The sequence below is a fragment of the Vipera ursinii genome (genome assembly GCF_947247035.1).
Source record: "Vipera ursinii genome assembly, chromosome: 5".
Classification (NCBI taxonomy): domain Eukaryota; kingdom Metazoa; phylum Chordata; class Lepidosauria; order Squamata; family Viperidae; genus Vipera; species Vipera ursinii.
Window position 1 is genome coordinate 34,752,076 of NC_139518.1, and position 27,179 is coordinate 34,779,254.

The following is a 27,179-nucleotide window of genomic DNA, read 5'->3' on the forward strand; positions in this document are numbered from 1 at the left end:
TTTGCTTTTAACATGCCTTTTCTTCTGTTTAGAAATTAGATGTTGAAGGGGGGATGGGGTGAATGCTTGAGTTTAGCTAGCCATAATAATGATGCAGCTCCATGGGACAAACTGATAAATGTTTTGGTGGGCTGAGGAGCTGAGAAAAGCCTGCGCTCCTGGCTAATTGAAGAATGTGATTTATTATTGCTTTGTGGGGGTTGGATTTCCATTCTGTTACTCTGAATCTGGAGGAAGAGAATCTAGTTTTGGGTTCAACTATGTAGTGCCAATACTTTGTTTCCTGAATAAAATGTTCTTTGAGGAACAATTCTTGCCTTGAAGTTCTTTTGTTGGGTTTCATCTATTGGAACCATGACATTGGTAGGAAAGCACAACTGCACCTGGCTATTGGCCTAGTAAAACAAGTTAGCACGTCCATAAAAAAAGCATTTTAGATAATGTCCAAAAAACATTATTGTCTTAGTGTTTGTACAGATTTAAGGTACTGGACAAAGATTAGCAAATTAGGTACATGCCTATCGTTAGCCATATAATTTCAATGGAAAGATTTGGTAAAGAAACAATATATCACACAAGATTATCATAGGAAGAAACTGGAGGAAAGAATGCTATATATGTCCCTTTTGCTCCTGGAAAATTGGGCTGAATATAAATATAATAAATATTTTGAAAATATTATCTATATAGCTGATTGTGACTGATTGATTGGTTACATGTCATCAAGTCATTTTCAACTCTTAGCAGCCCCATAGATTCCCCCCCCCCGATGATTTACTTCTAACTTTCTCTATCAGGTCTTCCACCAGTGACAGTAACTGTAATAATAGTAAACATATTATGATGATTTGCTCAGTCATCCAGATGTTTAGATTGCATTTGGTATTTTTGTCAATTTATTATTCTCATTATCTGTTCACAATCTTGTGAAGTCACAGCTGCAAATTCTTTAGCTGGTATTAGTTTTCATATTCATCAAGTTCTTCACAAGAACCTTGGATGTTATAATGCATTGGCATAGTATATGTGTGGCCAAGGTGCAATTGACAAGATGGAAATTTTGTCTAATATTTCTGCTGTCCAATGGCATCTGGTGTGCTGATATCCAATGGTACTACCACAGTCATTTCATGCCATATTCTTTCCATTTCAAATTTTTATGATGATGATGATGATGATGATTGGTCACACAATCAGCCAGATATTTAGATTGGATTTTTCATATTTACCAACTTATTGCATTCTTCCTAAGGACCTAAGATAGGCAGATGTTGATGTTTCATGGTGTTAAAGGCATCATCATAGTATGTAAGCTGTTCCAAGTAAAGCTGTCTTTTGCAATTGATGATGGTGATTTTGTCAGTGCTGATAGTGTTCCATGGTGCTCCAGTTGTTTTGGAATTGCACCCAAGGTGCCTTTTACTATCAGTACTACCTTTGCTTTCTTTTGCCAAAGACATTCTATTTCTATTTGGTGATCTTTGTATTTTGTTATCTCTTCCAGTTCTTTCTCTTCTCTTCTGTTGTCTGCAGACTTTTTTTGTCTTTCCTTAACAATTGTTAAGTCAGGGGTGTTATGTGGCAGATGCCTATCTATTTTTATTCTAAAGTCCAAGAGTACTTTAGCTTCTTCATTTTTCTATAACTTTCCCTATTTTGTAATCCCACTAGTTGGGATTGGTATTTCTTAAACGTCTTCCAATGCATCATTGTTTTTCATGCTGCTGTTTAGTCAGTTTGTTCAATCTTCTTACAGCAGGTACCCAAGTAGTCCACTGTTTCTTCAATTTTTAGCAAAAGCGACACTTGCTATCTGTTGCCATCTTCTCTACTCTGACTTTGTATACATTTGTTCTTAAGACATGGTCTTCCCAGCCAGAATTAGCCCCTCTGTCTGTTTCTTCAAATTTCCAACTCTTAGCCACTGCTAGGTCTTGGTATCATCTGCTTTGGCTGCTATTTTTAATGTATTGATCATGCAATACTTTGTGTTCCCATGTCTCTTTTCTATGTTTCATTTTGTCTTTCTTGTAGACCAGTTTGGTCTTTCCAATACTAAGTAAGCTTTCCTGGTACAGTAGCTTCAGTGAAACTCCCTGTCCTTCAGATATTCTTCCAATGCCTTTTTCTTCTGCAATGACTTGATATACTTGCAACATTCCATGCAATTTCCATGCAATTCTTGGTAACAACAGTCTGTCAACATTTCTGCATGAAGGGCATGATTCATTGTCATTATTTTTCTGGTCTTCATATGCATAGCTTTTAGTTCTGATTAAGTCCAGTCCACTATTCCAGCTATATATCTAATGACTGGAATTGCCCAGGTATTAATTGTCTTGATGGTAATTCTTCCACTGAGTTTGAACTTTAATATCTTCTTCACTCTCTTGATGTATTTACTTCTAACCCATTTCTTGATTTCATTGTGCTTGATGTCATCAGCCTGAAGGACGCCCAGGGATTTGTAGTAAGTGTCCTCATACAGACTTTTGATATTTCCTTCAGCATCTTGATTCCTTCAGTTTTCACTATTTCTCCCCATTTGATGGTGAGGGTGGAACATTTGTCTTATTATTATTTCACTCAAGCACTTTTATTGGGTAGTGGTCAACACAATAAAAATGTTGGCAGTTTTAAATAAATTTAAAGTGAAAATGGACAGTTAAGTACTATATCTACTAAAAGTAAAAAACAACAACCCTTTTAGCCCACACAATTAACAGAGATAGAATGACACTTGTGTTTTCCCAACTCACGCAAAATAAGTAAAAATGTAGAAATAGTTTCTTGTATGTTAGGAGTATGGCCATGAAAGCTAAGGAAAATTCCTTAAGATAGTAACCCTACTCTGTGAGGTGGACTCGGCTAAGAGAGTGTGACTGGCCTAAAGTTACCCAGTCAGTTTTTATATCTAAAGTGAGACTACAACTCACAATCTTAGGTTACTTTAGGTGTAAAGTCTCTAATATTTGGGGTTTGATTCACTTGTTAAATTATTTTGCGGAGTAAAACTGCACCCAGATAGAGTACCACATAGTAAATAACCAGTGTGAAGGTATAAATTTGAGAGTCAGTTTGAATAATATTTGTTTCAGAAGTCAAACAGATAAAAGCTAATTTGGCAGTTGTAGAGCAGGTATGTTTTTCAAGTAAAACATAAACATTGTAGAAAAGCTTAATCCAGTTTACATCAGGTAATGTCATCTGATTAGGTGGGTTGTTAAAATAAATAAGCAAAAATACAGCTTTATCATGTATTTTACTTTGAAAAGGAAATATTCCTGCATTCTAAAATTTAAATTATTTAATTTTTAAATTAGGATATGCTTATGAGCTACTAGGATTCAGTAGGAATCACATACAGATAGATAGATGATAGATAGATAGATAGATAGATAGATAGATAGATAGATAGATAGATAGATAGATAGATAGATGATAGAATCATCATCATCTGTCTGCTTTAATATCTTTCTAATCTCAAAACACAGTTATGAAAGATCCATATGTATTCAGAGAAAAAAAATAATAAAATAATCTAGTTTCATCACATTCAAAGCAAGCAACCTTAGATATAGGCAATTGCTCAAAGAAATTTACTTTAGCTCTCCAAGATTCAGAACAAGGTAAAACTTTGCACAATAGCAGGACATGGACCAGTGGTAAAGCAGCTATGTTGCGAACAGAATCTCTGTTATTTCTAATTAAAAGATCCAATAGGAGAATGTAGGCAGTTGCTGTTAGTTAGTAGACTGTAATGACAATAGTCTGAACTTGTACAGACAATTTCCTATATACTCTTTACTAAAAGGTATTCCTAGAAAAAAAGTAATACTTGAATCTCTTTCAAAACCACAGACAGTACTTATTCTGTTTCAGAAGTTGTCACACATTGAGGCATTCTTGACATGAAAGGATAAAATGATACTCATTCAAAGCAATGATAAAAATAAAAAGCAAACATAAAAATAAGCTCTTGTTACTTTTTTGCCTGACAGTGAGTTATGTAATCACAAGAGGGACATCATCGCATGCATTCTATATGCAAATTTATTTGCTGTTGGACTAAGACCTCTTGGAAAGGAGATTTTATCAACAGTAGGTGGGCTAAAAAGGAACAAGAGCCCCAAATCTTTAAGAAAATATGAATACAAAACATTTTGCTTCATCAAATGCCCACATTCAAATGTAGAGCCACAAATATTGAGAAAAATATATATGAAATCACACAAACTTATCAACATTCAAAATATAGCGGTTAGCTGGAAAAATGCAAACTACCCAATATTACTCTTTAGCAAAAGTTTTCAAATGCTACCAGGCTTTTTTTTTTTTTGCTTTTAAGTTCTGTGTTTAATTGTTATTTTTCAAACAAAACGTCTTTGGTGAAGAGAAGGATCCAAGACAAAGTGTGTGGGGGAGAGATTTGAAAGTTAGATAAGATTTCTTTTTCCTATGGCATTACTTGTTTGACTCCTAGAATTTATTTTAATAATCCACAGACTATATCAAACACCTATTCCATCTGTAACAATGCATTCAGAGCTTTATGAGTGTTTACACATGCAAAAGAGTGGGTTTTCCTGAGATTATAAATATTATTTAAATTCCTACATATACAGTAGCACTTGTCTGAATTCCAAGCAAACCCTGTGATGGCACAGAGCTGTCATAAAATTCTGCAATTGGATGATGATTTATAATTAAATTTTCTCAGAAGATACTTTCTTTAAAGATCAAAAGTCTAGGTATTAGCCAAAGTAACACTCTAGCTTTATCTCTCACACAAAGGAAAACATTTCTTAATCTGTGTGGCAGTGAAAAACCATCATAGACAAAGGTTTCCATTTATAAGGTTTACATGCCTTTTAGCTAAGTTTCAATTGAGGGACTAGACAAGAATTCTTTTTTTCCAAACTTTGGACATTAGCAGTGCACTCTTATACATGCACAGACATATACAGTTTAGTATATTTTGAAACTCTCTGCAAAGGTCAAATAGCAACAAGAAAAAAGTGAAAAATGAAGATATGTGCAAATGAATTTTGCCTTGTACACTGAGTAGCATGTACATCTTCTGTCTTTGACAGTAGGATCTTTAACAAGGCAGAGTTGAAGGAATCCCAAAAAGAGTTTATATGTACGTGAACTCTGGAAAAATTTAAAAGCAACCTGGACTATCCTCTTTCTAGTCTGGTGAACTGGGCTTGCTTATACACATTTAAAAGAAACAGGGTTTTTCATGGAACTAGAGAAGCAGTAACAAATGTCAGGTTGGTGTCCTTTTTACAAGTGACTCTTTAATAGTTAAATGCTGTGCTTTACCAGGTGCTATTACTCACATATTAGGAAAGGAACAACTATTGGGAGCAGTTGTGATACAACTATATCAAATTCAGACAATGCGATTTTATCATCTGTAGTCAATAGGAAGTTAAACTGTCAATTAATTCATAGATCCAAGATACGGTTGAATCAGTAGGATTGACTCAAAATACACAGTATTGGCTCATACAAAAAGAGAAAGAAAACTAAAAACTCTAGTAAGGTAATGTTGAATCATCCCATTCCAGCTGATCTTGCCTGGTTGTATTTTGTTGGTCTCCTTTATTCCCAATGGCTTCTTCCTCTTCTTCCTCTTCAGTCTCATCTGACTCTGCACTGGTTGTATCATCTTCATCTTCAATTTCTTCCTCATCACTTTCTTCTTCTCCACAAGGTTCTTCATATTTCTATGCATGATAAGGAAATATAAAGTGGTGCTGCTGATAAGAAGGAAAAAACTTTCTAAAGTTTATTTGTAAATCTTTCAATGAGAATGTGTGGTTGATACGTTTAGATGTACTGAGAAGAAAAAGAAATTAGCCTTCAAATGTATAGTCATACCGTATATACTTGAGTATAAGCCGACTCGAGTATAAGCCGAGACCCCCAATTTCACCCCCAAAAACTGGAAAAAGTTGTTGACTCGAGTATAAGCCGATCCGCCGTTCTGCAAGCCTCCACCGCCGGCGGAGGCTGGATCCGCGCTCTGCAAGCCTCTGCCGCCAGCAGAAGCTCGATCCGCCATTTTGCAAGCCTGAATACACAGGAATACCCTGTGTGGCCGCGGCTCTCGGGGAAGCCCTGGCTGTCCGCTTCCTCACTCCACGCTGCCATTCGGGGCCCGCGCGTTCCCCGGGCAAATCGCGGCGCCCAGCAGGCGAGGAAACACGCCCGCTCCAGTGGCCCCCCTTTCCCTCAGGAGACGCGAAGCAAGTGACCGCCCGGAGCTTACCGAGGACTTGCTTCGGTGCTTCCAGGATCGCGCGCACCTCTCCCAAGCCGCCGCCGTCCGGAGACCTGCCGAAGTTTGGGGAGGTTTGGGGAGGTGCGCGCGCACCTCCCCAAACCTCCCCAAACGTTGGCAGGTCTCCGGACCTCCGTGCCCTGCCTGCCTGCTTCTTTCCGCTGCGGAAAGAAGCAGACCTCCGTGCCCTGCCTGCCTGCTTCTTTCCGCTGCGGAAAGAAGCAGGCAAGCAGGGCGCGGAGGTCTGCTTCTTTCCGCAGCGGAAAGAAGCAGGCAGGCAGGGCACGGAGGTCTGCTTCTTTCCGCAGCGGAAAGAAGCAGCCAGGCAGGGCACGGAGGTCTGCTTCTTTCCGCAGCGGAAAGAAGCAGGCAGGCAGGGCACGGAGGTCTGCTTCTTTCCGCTGCGGAAAGAAGCAGGCAGGCAGGGCGCGGAGGTCTGCTTCTTTCCGCAGCGGAAAGAAGCAGGCAGGCAGGGCGCGGAGGTCTGCTTCTTTCCGCAGCGGAAAGAAGCAGGCAGGCAGGGCGCGGAGGTCTGCTTCTTTCCGCTGCGGAAAGAAGCAGGCAGGCAGGGCGCGGAGGTCTGCTTCTTTCCGCAGCGGAAAGAAGCAGGCAGGCAGGGCGCGGAGGTCTGCTTCTTTCCGCTGCGGAAAGAAGCAGGCAGGCAGGGCGCGGAGGTCTGCTTCTTTCCGCTGCGGAAAGAAGCAGGCAGGCAGGGCGCGGAGGTCTGCTTCTTTCCGCAGCGGAAAGAAGCAGGCAGGCAGGGCGCGGAGGTCTGCTTCTTTCCGCAGCGGAAAGAAGCAGGCAGGCAGGGCGCGGAGGTCTGCTTCTTTCCACTGCGGAAAGAAGCAGGCAGGCAGGGCGCGGAGGTCTGCTTCTTTCCGCAGCGGAAAGAAGCAGGCAGGCAGGCAGGCAGGGCACGGAGGTCCGGAGACCTGCCGACGTTTGGGGAGGTTTGGGGAGGTGCGCGCGCACCTCCCCAAACCTCCCCAAACTTCGGCAGGTCTGTGGACGGCGGTGGCTTGGGAGAGGTGCGCGCGATCCCGGAAGCACCAAAGCCTCGGCCGCGCACAAGTCCTTGGTAAGTTTTTTGTTGACTGGAGTATAAGCCGAAGTGGAATTTTTCAGCCCAAAAAGTGGGCTGAAAAATTCGGCTTATACTCAAGTATATACGGTATTTGGCAGACCTAACTACCAGCTGAGAAAATTATAGACTAACAGATTTACCAACAGATAAATGAAAGTGACATCTCTTAGTAAAACTCATAAAGCTAAAGGATGAAACAAAATACCAAAAGCAGTTACATCATTCAATTATATATGACCTGACATCTTTTCTAAAAGATCATATAAATAATTAATCAGGTAAAACAATACAACTTGAATGTCATCCATCTATTCTTGATTAAGCAAGCACTTCTACTTATTTTTTTCAGTCTAGCTTTGATACAAAGATATTCATCAATAATACATTATTAGATTCAGCATGAGAAAAAAGGCCAAGCTACAAGTACAAAAAAAAAATGTAATACGACCTTTCTGAATGACTTAACAAGGGCACTTTCCTTAAAATGTATGCAAACTAATTTTCATAACACAAATATATTATTGATACTAATAGTATTTACATCCTTCTAGGTTACTATTAAACCAAATGTACTTCAATGAAATATGATACAGTAATTCCATGAAACAGAATCCTGAACATCCTGTGTATCTGGGGATATCTTTAGATATACTAGATAGAGACCTTTTTTAGATCTACTACACATGCTAACATCAGAAATAAGGTCATTCTAAAAGTAGGAAGGATGTTTTCCTTTTCACCCACTACGTGTAGTAATGTCAGAGGACTGGCAGAAGATGATTTTTGAAAAAAGACTCTTGCACATAAATGAAAAATAGGACAGATAGCAAGAATATAGGACAATATGGCTTTTCTACTTACTTCCATGGGATTGATTGTGATAGTCAGAGCTGAATCATCCCAGTCCATTTCATTTTCTTTATTAGTTTCATGTTCCTTTGAAGTATGGTGGCAAGCTGAGTGAATTCTGTATACCCCCAGAGCTATGATGAAGACTAAGACACTGACACAGATTACAATGATGATGGTAGCCATACTTGGAAGTACTGAAATGAAATAAAATGGGGCAATTTAACATATTCTTCCAGTGCCATTTAGGTATATTTAGTGTCTTTAGTATTTTCTTAATTAATAAAGCTGTTATATTTATTGTTATAGCAATTTTCAGCATTCATAATGATACCTAAATGTAACTGCAGTTACATTTGTTTTGTTGTTGAACTTAAAAGAAACCATTACAAAAGGATAACAATACAATTCTTTAAAAAAATAAAACAATAGCAATTTCATCTGTAGGTGATTATCACATTTAAACTGTCTTTTGTGTATAGAATCTCTTACTTTTATTATATAATGCTAGCTCTTGTATTCCAGAAACTACTCACATAGTCAGTGAATATGTAAATGAGGAATATGTCTTCCATTAGAATCATATACACAATATCATCATTAGTAAGGAGGGGACCTTAATACACAAAACTATTCATGCAAAAGCATCCTCCTTGCATATTCATGGATATGTATGGATACTAGGAGATGCAATACATGTAAAATTTAGGGAAGAGTTTATTTGGTGCCACCATGCTCCTTCTTCAGGCCGAGCTCACTGAGCAAACAAAAAGGAAGAGGTAAGAAGAAGCTGGCAAGAGAGTTTAAGGAGGCACCCACACTATATCTTCATGAGTCATGTGTTTGCACTTGGTTAACCCAAAGGTTTGAAAAAGGAAGAAGTATGAATCAAAACTCTCTAAAATGATGCTTTAAGAAATAAAAGCAACAATGAAAGGGCATCAGTTTATGATTTCCATCTGCAATGCCAATGGCAAGTTTGTTTTCCTGCCAGAAAACAACCTGGCATATGCTTGCCACCAATGCAAGGACATAATAACATTGAAGAAAAAGTCTAGGGACAGGAGCAGCAAATAGCGGCATTTAAGCTAATAAGAAAATACAGTGATTTATCAGAAGAAAGCAAGCAGATGTCACAGATAGCAGATAGTGGGAACAACTCTATATATGGACACAAAAACAGACGAACAAGTCAGTGAATAAAAAGATGCCAAAGATATTCTGCACCACTGAAATAATAAAACGTAGGGAAGACAAAAAAAGATACTTCAGAATTAGAGACTAGGATGCTCCATTCCTGAATGGCAGAGAGAATGCAGCTGTTAAGACAAAGAAAAAGAATTGGGGGAATTGGTTATTCATTAATATGAAGAACCACAACAAGCGTATGTTGATCAGACTCAATGGCTTGTAAAGTCTCCTTGTGCCTCTAGCATAGATCAGGGATATAACAGAACAGGTTTCAACTTTAATTAAGTCCAGCAAAAATTAATCCTTCCTGCTAGGGCACATGTTGACATATAATACTTCAAGATTTTGCCACAATTTTGAAAATCTTGGAAGAAAACTTAAGGACTTGAGGGTATAAGCATTGTTCTAATAGAATAGGACAGGAAAAGGAAAGAAAAATACTACAATTACTAGCTACACAAATGGTGTTGATGAGAAATGTAGTGTTTCTTGGATCATGAATTAAGTTGTGTTGATGATAAACTGTTTATAAGAGAAGGGTTATACCTCACAAGATATATTTAGACAAAGAATGTCCTGTTTGATTGGGACTGAATTCCCCAGCAATGCAGGGAGGACAGTCTGGCTGGGCATCTGTAATATGAACAATATGAAGATTCTAAACAGGATTGCTCCAAATGACCTCTCGCTCTCTCTGTCAAGTGACAATTCATTATGACATTGGTGAAACTAGAACACTGAATGTGACCAGATGCATATGTAAGCTCAAATAGGTGCTTACATCAAGGCCATATTGATGATGAAATGTCAGTACTTTTCCACACTTAGGGGTTAGGGTTAGATAGGTATGCAACATCCATTTTATCTTCCCTCTCCAGATAGTCTTTCACCAGTACCATAGTCTCTGTAATTAGCCTTGTCAAACCAGCCAATCTTAAAATCCAAACAACGAAATCTTATCAAAGCACCAGTAAAAAGCAGTATTTTGTAACAGTTCTTCTGTTCAGGGGTCTTACAATTGTCATCCTGCCAAAATTTCAATCCAGAATATTTAACCACTTAAGAGTTTTCCAGTAAACTCCCCCCTAGAAGACTAGCCAAAAGTCAAGGTTTTTCTTTCTCTGCAAACAATTCTTGAGCTTAGAAATCACAGCTCAGTAAGTATTTATAATCCCAGAAGGTCAACAGTTTTTAAAACAAATGTAGTTCTCACTCTACAGTAGATAGCCCAATGTATTTTCTTACCTTTGTTCCCAGCTGGTCTCTATTTAGGGAGAAGTCACTGAGGTTCAAAGGAACAAGTTGTTCTCTATTTCTAGGCATCTTGCCAATTTCTGAGTCAATGCAGCTGTAGTATTATGCTCTAATCCTCCACTAGATGTCAGTAGCTATTCATTTTCCAACTTTTAAGACGAAGAATTATTATTTTTTATAATTTCTTTTCGATGTGAAATCTTAATGCTTTTCATAATTTTCCGATTTATTCAGACTATAGTATTATTAACTTCATTTCAATATATTTCTGTCCCCCATAAAAATTAAATCGCTGCTTCTGTCTATGGAAGGGTGAGGGTGGGATACCCTCTCTTCTCACTTTTGGAGGATTTTTTGCTTCTTGGGGATATTTTCCAGGAAATCAGTTACAAGATAGAAGAGAAAAGATCAATATTCTCACCCAATTCCAAGCACGCTGCTCACAGTTGTTCTAGTTAGTGCTTTTGGATTTTGGCTGCTGGTAACCTGGGCTAGTCACTGATGTGACTAGCTTGGGCTAGTCATTGTGACAGCTTTTCTCCTTTCGGGTTCCCCTGGATCAGACGGATCAACCACAGTCTTTCTGTGATTCACAGGGGGGCCCCTCCTTCGTCGCCTCTCCAGGGCAGCTTAGACCCATTTAGGGGCCCCTGACAGGGCAAAACTAGGGGTTTAGAGCTTCACAGTCCCTCAGCCATGTGCTACTGCACAAAACTGGAAGTTTCTATGCTATTCAAAAATATTATCAATAACATGAATGAAAGGTTTGAAGGGATGATTTTCAAATTTACAGGTCACACAAAACTAAAGCTAACAATCATTAAGAGATGATTTAAAAGATTTAGACAGCCTTGAACACTGGAACAAAATGAATTAAATGGTATTTAATATGCAGAAATATAAACTCCTGCACCAGAAGAATAATATGAAAGGCACAAGTATAGGTGCAAGAAAGAGATCTGACTTGGTAGTAATACATATAAAAAAATCTGGATGTTCTAGTGGTTCAGAGGCTGTATATGAGCAAATAATGTGATGTAGCTGAGAAAAAAGCAAATGCTATTCTGGGATGTATTAAAACTAGCCGAGAGTCCAAGGGAGGGGAAATTGGCCAACTATTCTACTGTATTCTCCCTTGTTTAGAACCCGCTGGGAAAATATGTTTAGATCTGGGTACTGCAGTCTAAAAAAAGGTTAAAGGGATATTTATTTTAGTCTGGGCTGTCTGATTTTAGATTTTTAGTTGTTTTTATATTTTTTCTAATTTCACTGGAGATGAGCAGCCAATAAATTGCTAGGAGAAAAGAACAACAGCAAGGAAATATGCACCATTGTGGGGGGATTGGTAAACTTTAATTTTATGAGAAATGATTAAGGAAACAGGTGCTGCATGGTTAGCTTGCATAGCCTTAAGGGGAGATATGATATCAATCTTCATATAAATGAGCAGGAAGGAGAAAGAAGACGTGTTTCATTTCACCAAAGATATTCAAACTATAATAGCATATGAGAAAGACTTTGGGAGAATGGCCAAGAAATTCTGTTTAGGGAATGATCAGAAAAGAGGCAGTCTAGCCAGCAACTCGAGGGACGTGGTGGCTCAGTGGGTTAGGACGCTGAGTTTGTCGATCAGAAGGTCGGCAGTTTGGCGGGTCGAATCCCGAGTGCCGCGTAACAGAGTGAGCGCCTGTTACTCGTCCCAGCTTCTGCCAACCTAGCAGTTCGAAAGCACGTAAAAATGCAAGTAGAAAAATAGGGACCACTACGGTGGGAAGGTAACAGCGTTCCGTGCGCCTTTGGCGTCCAGTCATGCTGGCCACATGACCACGGAGACGTCCTCGGACAAGCGCTGGCTCTTCGGCTTTGAAATGGAGATGAGCACCGGCCCCTAGAGTCGGAAACGACTAGCACACATGTGTGGGGGAACCTTTACCTTTACCTTTAGCCAGCAACTAGATAATGGGCAGGGCAAGAAGCTCAGAAGAGGCTCTCAATTTCTCAGGCTATAAAGCAGAGGACAGGAGAATTGTACTTTCAGACTGGCAAGACTGCAGTCAGTTTTACTACATTGACCAGACAGGAAACGTAACCAGCTAAATCTACTTTATTGTAAGCTACATTAACAGAGTCTTGCGAGTACAATTATCCTGCCATATTAAATTATAGGAATTCAGATTCCAATTGAATTTTAGAACTTTTCTAACAATAAGGGATGGTGGATTCTCTTTCATTAGATGCACTTCTACATAAACAGAATGTAAGGTTAAGTCAATTTTTGTTAAATCCATTCTTATCTACTTAATTCATGTAATACCTGAGCCTTGAATATTGTTTGTGCTTTCTTCTGGGTGATGGACAGATTGGAGAAATTGTGGCTCTTTTATCATAAGATTTGCATATTCCATGGAATTAGAGTTGGAATTATGTAGAATATTAACCTAGAAGAAAACAAAAACTAATATTACAAATATGAAAGTATTCATAATAATACTAATCAAATTTTGTGTAATAGTCAAGCAGAGAAGTTATATTCAGGCTAAAGTATTAATAAATCACAATTTGCATTTGCTCTATAAGAGAACACTTAATCTGGAGGGTGATGATCCCAGATTTACCAACTGAATCAAATAATTATGAAAAAAGAGACTTTCATATAGTTTCAGGGATGAAAAAGAACTATGAGATTAATTGATCTGAATCAGGAATACAACAATGCAGTCAACTAATGGATCCAGTCAATCCAGTCAAACACTGCCTGTGCCTTTTATTTTCTAATATAAAAATAATTGTTAATTGTTTTTTAATGCTACTTACTTCTAAATTGAATTCATTGCTGGTATAGCGCCCATTCAGTTCTGAACATTTGATTCTAAACTTTCTATCAGAAAAAGAAGATGTGTCCCAATTACGATAGCGAAGTTGCCGTAAAACCTTTTCATAGTTTTTCATAGTATCCACACCTGAACCAGTAAAAACAATTCAAAACACATTAAATGTCAGTAAAAGGAAAAAAAAAACAACTGTGAAAACTACCAGAAGTGAATACATATTATCACTAACAGTAATTCAGTGCAAATGTTTCTACAGGCAGTTTCACAATCATTTGCAAATAATATGAAGACTACAAATTCTATACATCTCAATAATTTAGATATATTTTGCTTTACTAAAGCAAAATATAAACTAAACATTGTTCTTCAGATAGTGTTGAACTGCACATCCTGGTATTTTAGCCTGGTCAATGGTAACGGATGCTAGGAAATGTAGTTCAATGTAGTACATGTTTTTTTATCTACTTTTTGTAGTCAATAATATCCACTTCATTTTCACTCAGATAAAAATTAGGATGAATCATCTTGTTTGACAGGGTAAACAGTCAGTGGATTTGGAATTCCTCAAACTGAATTGCTTTCTAACCTGCCATGCTGATGTATTTTATTCTTTAAAAACACAGGTACAACATAGCCATATTAATTTAAGATAAACATATTAAATATTAGGTTAGGATAAGATACAGAAATTAAAAAAAAATACTCAAACCATATATTGAATATCCTGCTGTAGAGTTAGTAGCTTCTATATGTTTTCCTTGAAGGTCTTTCTTGTCCAATTCCAAACACTCTTGCTTGGGATCCAATTCTGATCCAATTACCAAAATATCACAAAAATCCAGATTGTGATCCATTTTTTCTAACAGAACTGGTTTATGGGCTGTAAATAATAATAAAAATGTCAAATAACATATTAAAAATAAAATGCTGCTTTTCAAAATTTAATTTATTTACAGGGCTTGCAGGGCACTTTACACAGCCGACCCTGGTAATGTACAATTCCCAAATAATAGTCCAATAAATTATGCAAAATTGGCTTTGAAAAGTGCAGGATTGAATTGTTAGCTTGGGAAGAGATGTTAAAAAGTAAAGATTCCTTTCCTTGGGTGAAGCTTGTTTCTTGGTGACAGAGCAATATTATAGAAGTCTTGTACCATTGCCTTTTTCAAAGTATTTTGTTTGACTTCCCATAGTTGTCAATTCCCTAGAAATCTCAGGACTCCCATCCAAGTACTAACTGGATCATACCCTGCCTGTTTAATTTTGCAGATGAATCAAGATTGACTAGTACTGTCCCATTCTGAGACAAAACAGAATAATATATTGATAATTATGCTGATTTTAGTGAATGTGTATTAGTATTAACTCAGTAGTCATAAATCCTTCTGTAGATGCATTTAGATAGATGTCCCGGTGCCTGGAGGCGGTTCAGGTCTGGATGGGGAGAAACAGGCTTCGTCTCAATCCCGCCAAGACTGAGTGGCTGTGCATATCGGCATCTCGGGTTAACCAAGTTATTCCACCTCTAACGATGGGGGGGTGAGGTGTTACCCCCGTTGATAGGGCTCGCAACTTGGGCGTCCTCCTGGATTCACGGCTCAATTTTGAAGACCACATAGGAGCCGTGACCAGGGGGGCTTTTGCACAGGTTCGCCTGGTGCGCCAGTTGCGTCCCTATCTGGACCGAGATGCCCTACGCACAGTTACTCATGCGCTCGTGACCTCCCGTTTGGACTACTGTAACGCTCTCTACATGGGGCTGCCCTTGAAGACCACTCGGAGGCTTCAACTGGTGCAGAATGCGGCCGCGCGAGTTGTTATGGGGGTTTCCCGATACTCCCATGTAACACCTCTACTCCGTGAGCTGCATTGGCTTCCGGTTGCCCTCCGGGTGAAATTCAAGGTGCTGGTTATTACCTATAAAGCCCTACATGGCCTGGGTCCGGGCTATTTGAGGGAACACCTGCTGCCGGCATCAAACGCCCTTCGCCCAGTGCGCTCCCACAGGGAGGGTCTGCTCAGGGTGCCGCCGGTGAGAGATTGCCGGCGGGTGACACCCAGGGATAGGGCCTTCTCGGTGGGAGCGCCTGCCCTCTGGAACCAGCTGCCGGTGGAGCTGAGGACTGCCCCCGACCTCCGATCTTTCCGCCGGGGCCTGAAGACCTGGCTCTTTGAGCTCTCAGGCCCAGGCTGAGGAGAAATTTTTAATTGGGGTTTTAAGTATACAGGGTTAATTTAATATTTTTTAATTTGGTTTTTTAACTTTTATATGGTGGATTTTTAACTCCCTGTAAACCGCCCTGAGTCCTCAGGGAATAGGGCGGTATATAAATGTAACTAATAAATAATAAATAAATAAATAAACAGATACACATCCATATCAACAAAGAAATGGAAATAATTACATCAATCACTATTACCAACAAAGATACAATAGTTGCATATTTTTTTAAAAAACAATCCTACATATCTTATAGCAATTAAAATAAGCTAAATGTATAAATGAACTAAATATCTAAATAACAAAAGAGCCTTGGTGGAGCAGTGGGCTAATGCCTCCTTAAGTAACACCAGCTACCTGCAATTAGTGCAGGTTCGAGTCCCACCAGGCTCAAGGTTGACTCAGCCTTCCATCCTTCTGAGGTAGGTAAAATGAGGACCCAGATTGTTGGGGGCAATAAGCTGACTTTGTAATAATGCCGCTTTGGGGGGGGAGCGAAAGCCCTAATAAGCAGGCATATATTTATTTATTTATTTATTTATTTATTTATTTATTTATTTATTTATTTAATAATATTTCTATACCGCCCTTCTCCCGCAGGACTCAGGGCGGTGAACAGGTCAAGAATAAAAATACAAATTACAAAAGTTAAAACTAAATTAAATAAATGCCCACATGCTAAAATACATATTTAAAACCTAATAAATAGCAATAGCAAACCCACCCCCTGATCCCCTCATCAGGCCAGGCCAGCTTGTTCAAAAAAGTATGTTTTTAGCTCGCGGCGAAAGGAGCGAAGGTCGGGCGCCGTCCGGAGCTCAACCGGGAGCTGATTCCATAGCTCCGGGGTGCCCACAGAGAAGGATCTCCCCCTGGGGGCCACCAGTCGACATTCTCTGACCAGAGGCACCCTGAGGAGGCCCTCTCTGTGGGAACGCACAGGGCGGAGGGAAGTCGATGCCGGTAGCAGGTGTTCCCTCAGGTACTCCGGACCCCTGCCATGTAGGGCTTTGAATACCATTACTAGTACCTTGAATCTCACCCGGAAGGCAACTGGTAACCAATGCAGCTCACGGAGCAGAGGTGTAACGTGGGAGTATCGGGAGACTCCCAACACAACTCTCGCGGCTGCATTCTGTACCAGTTGGAGCTTCAGGGTGGTCCTCAAGGGCAGCCCCATGTAATGAGCGTTGCAGTAATCAAGTCGAGAGGTCACGAGCGCATGAGTGACCGTGCATAGATCATCCCGGCTTAGATAAGGCCGCAACTGGCGCACCAGGCGAACCTGGGCGAAAGCCCCCCTAGTCACAGCTCCTATATGGTCTTCCAGGGTGAGCCGTGAATCTAGGAGGACTCCTAAGTTGCGAGCCCTATCTACGGGGGGTAATAATTCACTCCCCATGGTGAGAGATGGAATGTCCGAATAAACCCGGGATGAAGGTATGCAAAGCCACTCGGTCTTGTCGGGGTTGAGTTGAAGTCTGTTCCTCCCCATCCAGACCCGAACCGCCTCCAGGCAACGGGACATCACGTTGAGGGAATCACTGGGGTGGTTTGGGGTCGAAAGGAAAAGCTGGGTATCATCAGCATACTGATGATACCCAACTCCAAAACCACAAATGATCTCACCCAGCGGTTTCATATAGATGTTGAACAGGAGAGGCGAGAGGACCGACCCCTGAGGAACTCCACAAATGAGAGACCTCGCGGTCGACCTCTGCCCTCCTGCCAACACCGACTGCGAATGTCCCTGGAGATAGGAGGAGAACCACTGTAAAACCGTGCCTCCCACTCCCAATCCCCTGAGACGCCGCAGCAAGATACCATGGTCGATGGTATCGAAAGCCGCTGAGAGGTCTAACAGGACCAGAACAGAGGAATGCCCCCTGTCCCGAGCCCTCCAGAGATCATTCACCAGCGCGACCAATGCCGTCTCCGTGCTGTACTCGGGCCTGAAACCCGATTGGTACGGGTCTAGATAATCCGCTTCATCCAGGACCAGAGGGAGCTGATGTGCCACCACACTCTCAACAACCTTCGCAAGCAAGCGAAGGTTGGAGACAGGACGAAAGTTGTTCAATACAGCTGGGTCCAAGGCAGGCTTCTTGAGGAGAGGCCTCACCACCGCCTCTTTCAAGACGGCGGGGAAGCTACCCTCACTCAGAGAAGCTGATATAACTGCCTGGAACCAGCTGCGTGTCCTCTCCCGGGCTGCATACACCAGCCAGGAAGGGCACGGGTCCAATAAACATGTGGTGGTGCTCAGCCTCCCCATGATCCTGTCCACTTCCTCCGGAGTCACAGAATCAAACTCCTCCCAGGTGATATCGACAAGACCGCCCGCGTCCTGCTCGACAGACTCTGCCCAGTCAGAGTCCAGACCGGTCCGAATCCGAGCGATTTTGTCCGACAGATGCTGGTTAAACTCCTCAGCATGACCCTGCAAGGGTTCCTCCCTCACCTCCTGATTCAGGAGGGAGCGAGTCACCCTAAACAGGGCGGCCGGGCGATTATCTGCGGACACGATAAGGGTGGCGAAGTGGTTAGACCTCGCCTCCCTTATCGCAGCGAGATAAGACCTAGTGTAGGTTCTTAGTCGCAATCGGTCGGGTTCGGATCGGCTGGATCTCCAACCGCTCTCTAGGCCCTGTCTCTGACGCTTCATCTCCCGGAGCTCCGCGGAGAACCATGGAGCTCGACAGGATCTGCACCGGGTCAGGGGCCGCAGGGGTACAACTCGGTCAAGAGCCTCAGTGGCCGTCCTTTCCCAGGCTTCCACTAAGGCATCTGCCGAGCTGTGAGCAAGGGAGGCATAGAATGAAGGCTATTGCTAAGCACATTGATTTGTGCTTTAGATTGTAAGCTGTCCTGAGTCTTCGGAGAAGGGCGGGATATAAATGGGATTAAAAAAATGGAGAAAAAGAACTAATAAAATATCCACAAAATATTTTAGTACTATTTCCATCCTTTAGCTTGTCATTAAATATATATAATGAATGAGCATATAGGTTCTTTTTGTCATTTTTAGAGAATTAAGACTTTTCAAAAATGGATGACTCATATCTTTAATCCTTTCCTTAATATCAAGAGAATATATTTCTATTCATAAATATCATAAATATTTTCCCCTGATGATGTGGACAGGATCATGGGGAGGCTGAGCTCCACCACCTGTTTGTTGGATCCGTGCCCCTCCTGGCTGGTTTATGCGGCCCGGGAGGAGACACGAGGCTGGTTCCAGGCAGTAATAACTGCTTCTTTGAAGGAGGGTGTCTTCCCCGCCGCCTTGAAGGAGGCGGTGCTGAGACCCGTCCTCAAAAAGCCTGCCCTGGACCCGGCTGTTTTAAATAACTATCGTCCAGTCTCCAACCTTTGCTTTCTAGCGAAGGTTGTTGAGAGTGGGGTGGCGCATCAGCTTCTTCTGTTCCTGGAGGAAACTGATTATCTGGATCCATACCAATCGGGTTTCAGGCCCGGACACAGCACAGAGACGGCATTGGTCGTGCTGGTGAATGATCTCTGGCAGGCTCGGGACAGGGGTTGTTCCTCTGTCCTAGTCCTTTTAGATCTCTCAGCGGCTTTCGATACCATCGACCATGGTATCCTACTGCGGCGTCTCAAGGGGCTGGGAGTGAGAGGCACCGTTTTATGGTGGTTCTCCTCCTATCTCCTGAGCCTCTCACAGTCGGTGTTGACAGGAGGGCAGAGATCCACCCCGAGGCCTCTCATTTGTGGAGTTCCTCAGGGGTCGGTTCTCTCGCCCCTCCTGTTCAACATCTACATGAAGCCACTGGGTGAGATCATTCGTGGTTTCGGGGTGGGGTATCATCAGTACGCTGATGATACCCAACTTTTTCTTTCCACTCTGAACCAACCCAGCGATGCCCTCGCCGTGATGTCCCGTTGCCTGGAGGTGGTCCAGGTCTGGATGGGGAGAAACAGGCTTCGTCTCAATCCTGCCAAGACTGAGTAGCTGTGCATATTGGCATCTCGGGTTAACCAGACCATTCCACCTTTAACGATGGGAGTGAGGTGTTACCCCCTTTGATAGGGCTCACAACTTGGGCATCCTCCTGGATTCATGGCTCAATTTTGAAGATCATATAGGAGCCGTGACCAGGGGGGCTTTTGCCCAGGTTTGCCTGGTGCGCCAGTTGTGACCCTATCTGGACCGAGAAGCCCTACGCAGTCACTCATGCGCTCGTGACCTCCCGTTTAGACTACTGCAACGCTTTCTACATGGGGCTGTCCTTGAGGACCATTCGGAGGCTTCAGCTGGTGCAGAATGCGGCCACGCGAGTTGTGATGGGGGTTTCCCGATACTCCCATGTAACACCTCTACTCCATGAGCTGCATTGGCTCCCAGTTGCCCTCCAGGTGAGATTCAAGGTGCTGGTGATGACCTATAAAGCCCTAAATGGCTTGGGTCCGGTATATTTGAGGGACCACCTGCTGCCAGCATCAAGTTCCCTTCGTCCAGTGCGCTCCCACAGGGAGGGTCTTCTCAGGGTGCCGCTGGTAAAAGATTGCCAGCGGATAACACCCAGGGGGAGGGCCTTCTCTGTGGGTGCGCCTGCCCTCTGGAACCAGCTGCCCATGGAGCTTAGGACTGCCCCCAACCTCCATTCATTTCGCCGGGACCTGAAGACCTGGCTCTTCGAGCTCTCTGGCCCAGGCTGAGAATTTTAATTTAATTTTAATTGGGGTTTTTATTTTTTCAGGGATTGATGTAATTTTTTAAAATGCTTTTAACTTTTGTATTCCTTGTTTTAATTACCCTCTAAACCGCCCTGAGTCCTTCGGGAAAGGGCGGTATATAAATCGAATAAAATAAATAAATAAATATATAAATTAGCTTATTCTATTTGCCAAATACCAGGTAGCAACAGAAATCTTCATAAATGAATAAATTTAGGAATATAATTTAGTACCATATTTATATTTCTCACTATTATTACACCAAGAAGATTAGTATCACTCGTAACTTGCACAAAAACAATGGCATCACTAAGAACGTTTTATATTTTCTGGTCAACTTTGCATGTAATAAAAAAAAAACATGTTAATTTTATCCCTAATGGAAGAAGAAGGAAGGAAGAAGGAGATGATGAAGATGAAGATCGAGGAGGCATTGCTGTGGCAACATATGTATTTCTAGAATTATTAAATTCACAGTTTTATTCATAGATTATTGAAAAGCCTTTTCCAAATAGATAGATAACTTTTATTATCATTTTTTACTGTGGGCACAATGGCACATATTAAAAATGAAATTTAGTTGCTTGCTCTCAAAGTGTACACATACCTTATACACATTTAAATATACTATATACAACATATGTATAGACCTACACCCTTACATACAAGTAACATATAAATATTAATCAGTCCAGCTTGAATACATAATGGAAGGTGGAAGCTTTAGAGTTCACAAGGTTAATACTGTTTGGAACAAAACTGTGAATGAATCTGGATGTTCTGCTTCAGATACCATGAAGCTTCATCCCAGAAGGTAACAAAGAAAACAGGTTGTGAAGAGGATGTGTAGTGTCCCAGACAATCTTGCGCACCCTGTTCAAACAACGCTTATATGCTATGTCCTTGATGGAAGGGAGGGAACTGCCAATAATCTTTTCAGCCATCCTCGTCGCTCTCTGTACTGACTTCCTGTCGGAAGCAGTGATGCTATCGATCGTCCCTCTGTAGAAAATGGTAAGGATAGGGGAAGGAAGATGTGCTTTTCTTATGTGACACAGAAAATGCAGGTGCTGCTGTGCCCGCTTCACCAATGTCTCGCTGTTTAATGACCAAGCCAGCCTGCTTGTTAACTGCATACCCAGGAATTTGATGCTGGAAACCCTCTCCACAGGTGAATCATTAATTTAATTTTAATTTAATTTATTAATATTTCTATACCGCCCTTCTCCCGAAGGACTCAGGGCGGTGTACAGGGCAAGAATAAAACATAAAGTTGCAAAAATTAAAAAGTAATTAAATACATGCCCATAAAAACAATAAATACATTAATAAAACCCCCAATAAAATGATAATAAAAAACCCCAGCAATCCCACCCTCAGGCCAGGCCGGCTTGTTCGAACAGGTATGTTTTCAGATCGCGGCGAAAGGAGCGAAGATCGGGCGCCGTCCGGAGCTCAACTGGTAACTGGTTCCATAACTCCAGGGTGCCCACAGAGAAAGATCTCCCCCTGGGGGCCACCAATCTACATTCTCTGACCGGTGGCACCCTGAGGAGTCCCTCTCTGTGGGAACGCACAGGGCGGAGGGACGTTGACGCCGGCAGCAGGTGTTCCCTAAGGTACTCCGGCCCCCTGCCATGTAGGGCTTTAAATACCATAACTAGTACCTTGAATCTCACCCGGAAGACAACTGGCAGCCAATGCAGCTCACGGAGCAGAGGTGTGACATGGGAGTATCGGGAAACTCCCAACACAACTCTCGCGGCTGCATTCTGTGCCAGTTGGAGCTTCCGGGTGGTCCTCAAGGGCAGCCCCATGTAGAGAGCGTTGCAGTAGTCTAGTCGAGAGGTCACGAGCGCGTGAGTGACCGTGCATAGATCATCCCGGCTTAGATAGGGCCGCAACTGGCGCACCAGGCGATCTTCCAGGGTGAGCTGTGAATCTAGGAGGACTCCCAAGTTGCGAGCCCTATCTACGGGGGGTAATAATTCACTCCCCATGGTGAGAGATGGAATGTCCGAATAAACCCGGGATGAAGGTATGCAAAGCCACTCGGTCTTGTCGGGGTTGAGTTGAAGTCTGTTCCTCCCCATCCAGACCCGAACTGCCTCCAGGCACCGGGACATCACGGTGAGGGCATCACTGGGGTGGTTTGGGGTCGAAAGGAAAAGCTGGGTATCATCAGCATACTGATGATACCCAACTCCAAAACCACGAATGATCTCACCCAGCGGTTTCATATAGATGTTGAACAGGAGAGGCGAGAGGACCAACCCCTGAGGAACTCCACAAATGAGAGACCTCGCGGTCGACCTCTGCCCTCCTGCCAACACCGACTGCGAGCGTCCCTGGAGATAGGAGGAGAACCACTGCAAAACCGTGCCTCCCACTCCCAATCCCCCGAGACGCCGCAGCAAGATACCATGGTCGATGGTATCGAAAGCCGCTGAGAGGTCTAATAGGACCAGGACAGAGGAATGCCCCCTGTCCCGAGCCCTCCAGAGATCATTCACCAGCGCGACCAATGCCGTCTCCGTGCTGTACCCGGGCCTGAAACCCGATTGGCACGGGTCTAGATAATCCGCTTCATCCAGGACCAGAGGGAGCTGATGTGCCACCACACTCTCAACAACCTTCGCAAGAAAGCGAAGGTTGGAGACAGGACGAAAGTTGTTCAATATAGCTGGGTCCAAGGCAGGCTTCTTGAGGAGAGGCCTCACCACCGCCTCTTTCAAGACGGCGGGGAAGCTACCCTCACTCAAAGAGGCCGATATAACTGCCTGGAACCAGGTACGTGTCCTCTCCCTGGCTGCATAAACCAGCCAGGAAGGGCACGGGTCCAATAAACATGTGGTGGTGCTCAGCCTCCCCATGATCCTGTCCACTTCCTCCGGAGTCACAGAATCAAACTCCTCCCAGGTGATATCGACAAGACCACCCGTGTCCTGCTCGACAGACTCTGCCCAGTCAGAGTCCAGACCGGTCCGAATCTGAGCGATTTTGTCCGACAGATGCTGGTTAAACTCCTCGGCACGACCCTGCAAGGGATCCTCCCTCACCTCCTGATTCAGGAGGGAGCGAGTCACCCTAAACAGGGTGGCCGGGCGATTATCTGCGGACGCTATAAGGGTGGCAAAGTGGTTAGACCTCGCCTCCCTTATCGCAGCGAGATAAGACCTAGTATAGGTTCTTAGTCGCAATCGATCGGATTCGGATCGGCTGGATCTCCAACCGCTCTCTAGGCCCCGTCTCCGACGCTTCATCTCCCGGAGCTCCACGGAGAACCATGGGGCTCGACGGGATCTGCACCGGGTCAGGGGCCGCAGGGGTACAACTCGGTCAAGAGCCTCAGTGGCTGCCCTTTCCCAGGCTTCCACTAAGGCGTCTGCCGAGCTGTGAGCAAGGGAGGCAGGTGGGGACCCCAGCGCCGCCTGGAACCTCTGGGGATCCATTAAGCGTCTGGGGCGGTACCATTTGATAGGTTCCACACACCCACGGCGGGGGGTGGCAAAACGGAAGACCAGCCGCAGGAGATGATCGGTCCATGACAGGGGCATAACAATTGGGGAGCCCCCACCAAGATCATCTAACCACCGTCCAGATAAGAAAAGTAGGTCAAGGGTGTGGCCTCCCTCATGAGTCGGTCCCGAAATTACTTGCGTCAGGTCCATGGCCGTCATGGAAGCCATGAACTCCCGAGCCAACTCAGATGATCCTCCCAGAGATGGTAGATTGAAGTCCTCCAAAACTATAAGTTTCGGGAACTCAATCACCAACCCAGAGAGGACATTGAGAAGCTCAGGCAGGGCTGCTGCTGCGTGACTAGGTGAAAGGTACACCAGCAGCAAGCCCAACTGCGCACCAGGGCCGCATCTCAAAAAGAGAGACTCACACCCGACTATCTGGGGAACGGTGGCCTCCCGTGGGCACAAGGTCTCCCTCATAACAACAGCCACTCCCCCACCCCTACCCTGAGCCCGAGGCCGGTGCAGCACCCGGAAACCTGGTGGGCAAAGATCAACCAGAGGAATGACGCCCTCTGGGCCCAACCAAGTTTCCGTGATGCAAGCCAGGTCCGCCTGCTCACCCTCGACCAAGTCACGGACGAGAGGAGCTTTGTTAACGACCGACCTGGCATTCAAGTACACCAGCCGGAGCTCAGGAGGCTGCACATCCTCACTCCCGGGACCTCGGGGCGGAACCAGAGGGTCGGAGTGCCTCACCGCTTGTAAGCAGCGGAGAGACCTTCCCTGAGATTGATACGGCCCTCTGTTCCTACATCTGCTGCCATTCCCTAACGTCATGGGAATGGGTAATCCCACGACTGGCCCTGGAGCCCCAGAAGCAACCGACCCCCGCTCCTCCCCCACGCGATCCGCCTCGGCACTGGCCTGAACAGAGGTTGTTGGACTGCCCCCCTCGTCCAAACAACCAAAAGAAGAACCCTCCCTCCTCCCTAACCCCCGAAAAAATTTTGACAAAAAACAAACCAGGGGCCTCTTGTTAGGTTTACGTCGGAGGCCCGTACCCGTCCCCAGCCATCTCTCAGGGTCCCAATAAGTGGGCCCTTCCTCAAGATTGTACTCGGCTGGAAAGGCGGGTCGCCCCCAGGAAGGGGGAGCACCCCTGAGGGCGAGCAAGTCCGTAGAGGAATACCTAAAACAAGGCATAAGAGCAGTCCAGAAACAGGCAGTCCATAGTCAATTAATTAAGGAGGGTCTAAGCAGAGGACAAATAGGTGTCCCGAGCCTCCACCCAGCCACTGCCACTCAGCTGGGTGCAACCCCAGGACAGGCCAACCACCGTCCTCTCACGACAGTCGCAAAGCCTATTCCTGGGGGAGTGGTCCGAGACACCCATCCTGGGTATAGCATGTCCCCTAGAGCTCTCACCTCTAGGGGCAGCAGATGTAAGTTCAAGCCACCCTCTCATGGTGGCTAGTACCCAGGGAACTCTGAATCCTTTGGGGATGATATATGGATGACAATAAGCAACAGTCCGAAGGCAGAGATATAATAGTATCATAATCCATCGTAATACGCCATCAAAGTCTGCACTGCTAAATAGCCGAGTCCTCCGTTGCTCTGCCTTTCCAGAAGATTGTTCATGGCCACAACTCCATGGGCCCTCAGTTCTGCAGTCATTGGGGCCTTCCAGATTGTAATCAGCTAAGTCTAACTCTTTTAGGTCCAAAAATCTGATGGCACCAACCAAAATCACAACAGGTGCCACGGAAAGCATAGGTCTCTCAAGGGACCGCTGGGCTCCATTGGGATCCACCGGAGTTAACCGGCTAGCCCAGGAACCTTCGAGGCCACTAACAGCAGTGAGGGTACCAGGCCATCTGGAAAAAGCAAAGCAAACAGGGGAGAAGACAAGTTGAGTGCAGCGTCGCCGCTGAGCCACCAAGGCCGCTGCCACCACCGGAGCGCTGCTGCAGACGCCGCCGCCATTGCTGCCGCCGCCAGGACGCCGCCGGAACCAAGAATGATCCAGCCATTCCCGCCGCCGATGGAAAACGGGCCGAAAAGGCTCAGGCGGGAGCGGGCGAATGGTCGGGCAAACGACCAAGCGAGCAGTCGATGACAAAGGAGGCCTAGAGCGGTCCGGAAGCAACGCCGCCGCCGCCGCCGTCGCCATCGGAGTGAGCCGAGAACGCCGTCGCCGCCACAGCCGAAGGCAGACCAAGCCGACCACAAAAGCGGCCCGAAACGGCCCGAAACGCCTCTGCCGAGACCACCAGCAGCCAGGGACCATCCGAAGACGGCGGCTCCGCCACCGCCGAAAACGCCACCGCCGGCCGCCAAAACCGCCAGGCGCCGCAAGAAACGGCCCGGAAAACGCCCGAAGCAGCGAGGAGGCGCCGCGAACATCCAGTCCGGGAAAGCAGCAGACCAGCAGCAGACCAGCAGTCCAACACCATCCAACTGCCAAATTGTTGCCATCACTATCACCCCAACACAGAGGGTATGAACACCCCTGGGGGGCTCCTGGGACGCCTGTTTTCTGGGACTTGCAGAGCTCACCCTAACAGATCCGCCTGCACGTCCGCCATCTTGGAAGCTAAACAGAGGAGCGTGGCTGTGCCTGCCTTTTCTGAAATCAACAATGATCTCTTTGGTTTTTCCAATGTTTAAAACTAGGCTGTTTCCTTACACCAGTTCACCAAACCTTCAACCACTGACATCTTGAATAAGGCCTACTACTGTTGTATCATGCACAAACTGCACAATATGGTTGGTGGCAAACCATATATAAATCATATATAAACAAATAGTTTATATACTTGGGCCTATTTAAAAGTTTACTTGGGCCTATTTAAAATGAACTGAATGCTATGCCTGCATGTCCACTGTAAATCTGTTATGCTATGCTAATAACATAATACAGAGAACTCAGCACTATTATTAAATGACATGTTTATTTGTAATACAGAGCAGAAGGCTGTGGACAAGTGGGTACAAGTATTGGTGTCATGAATTATTCCTACTAGGCAACTAAGAACAAAAAGTTTAGAAAAACAAAACTGTACGTTATTAAAGATTTCCTATTCCTCAAGGTTTTAAAACAATAATGTTGGAAATATTCCAATAATCTAAAGATTTTCCAACACTAATTCACCAATTGGTCATAAAATGTATTTATGCAAAAATAACTTTTTGTACATCATTCTAAATCAAAATGCAATTTTGTTGAGCGTGGCTGAAATGTGTGAATCCAACTAAAATGTCTTTTGCGTGCCATTAATTAAATAAATTA

General features: G+C 44.0%; 1 protein-coding gene across 1 annotated transcript in view; it reads right to left on the reverse strand.

Annotated features, from left to right (window-relative positions):
- Window positions 1-5,543: 5,543 nt before the first annotated feature.
- CLSTN2 (calsyntenin 2) overlaps window positions 5,544-27,179 on the reverse strand; it is a gene marked incomplete at both ends in the record, with an annotated part of 271,873 nt that continues 250,237 nt past the window's right edge. Inside the window, 5 exons of the mRNA XM_083364326.1 lie at window positions 5,544-5,735; window positions 8,238-8,422; window positions 12,985-13,108; window positions 13,485-13,630; window positions 14,211-14,381. Coding sequence (XP_083220452.1) covers window positions 5,544-5,735; window positions 8,238-8,422; window positions 12,985-13,108; window positions 13,485-13,630; window positions 14,211-14,381 — 818 coding nt within the window. The remainder of the gene's footprint in view (window positions 5,736-8,237; window positions 8,423-12,984; window positions 13,109-13,484; window positions 13,631-14,210; window positions 14,382-27,179) is intronic.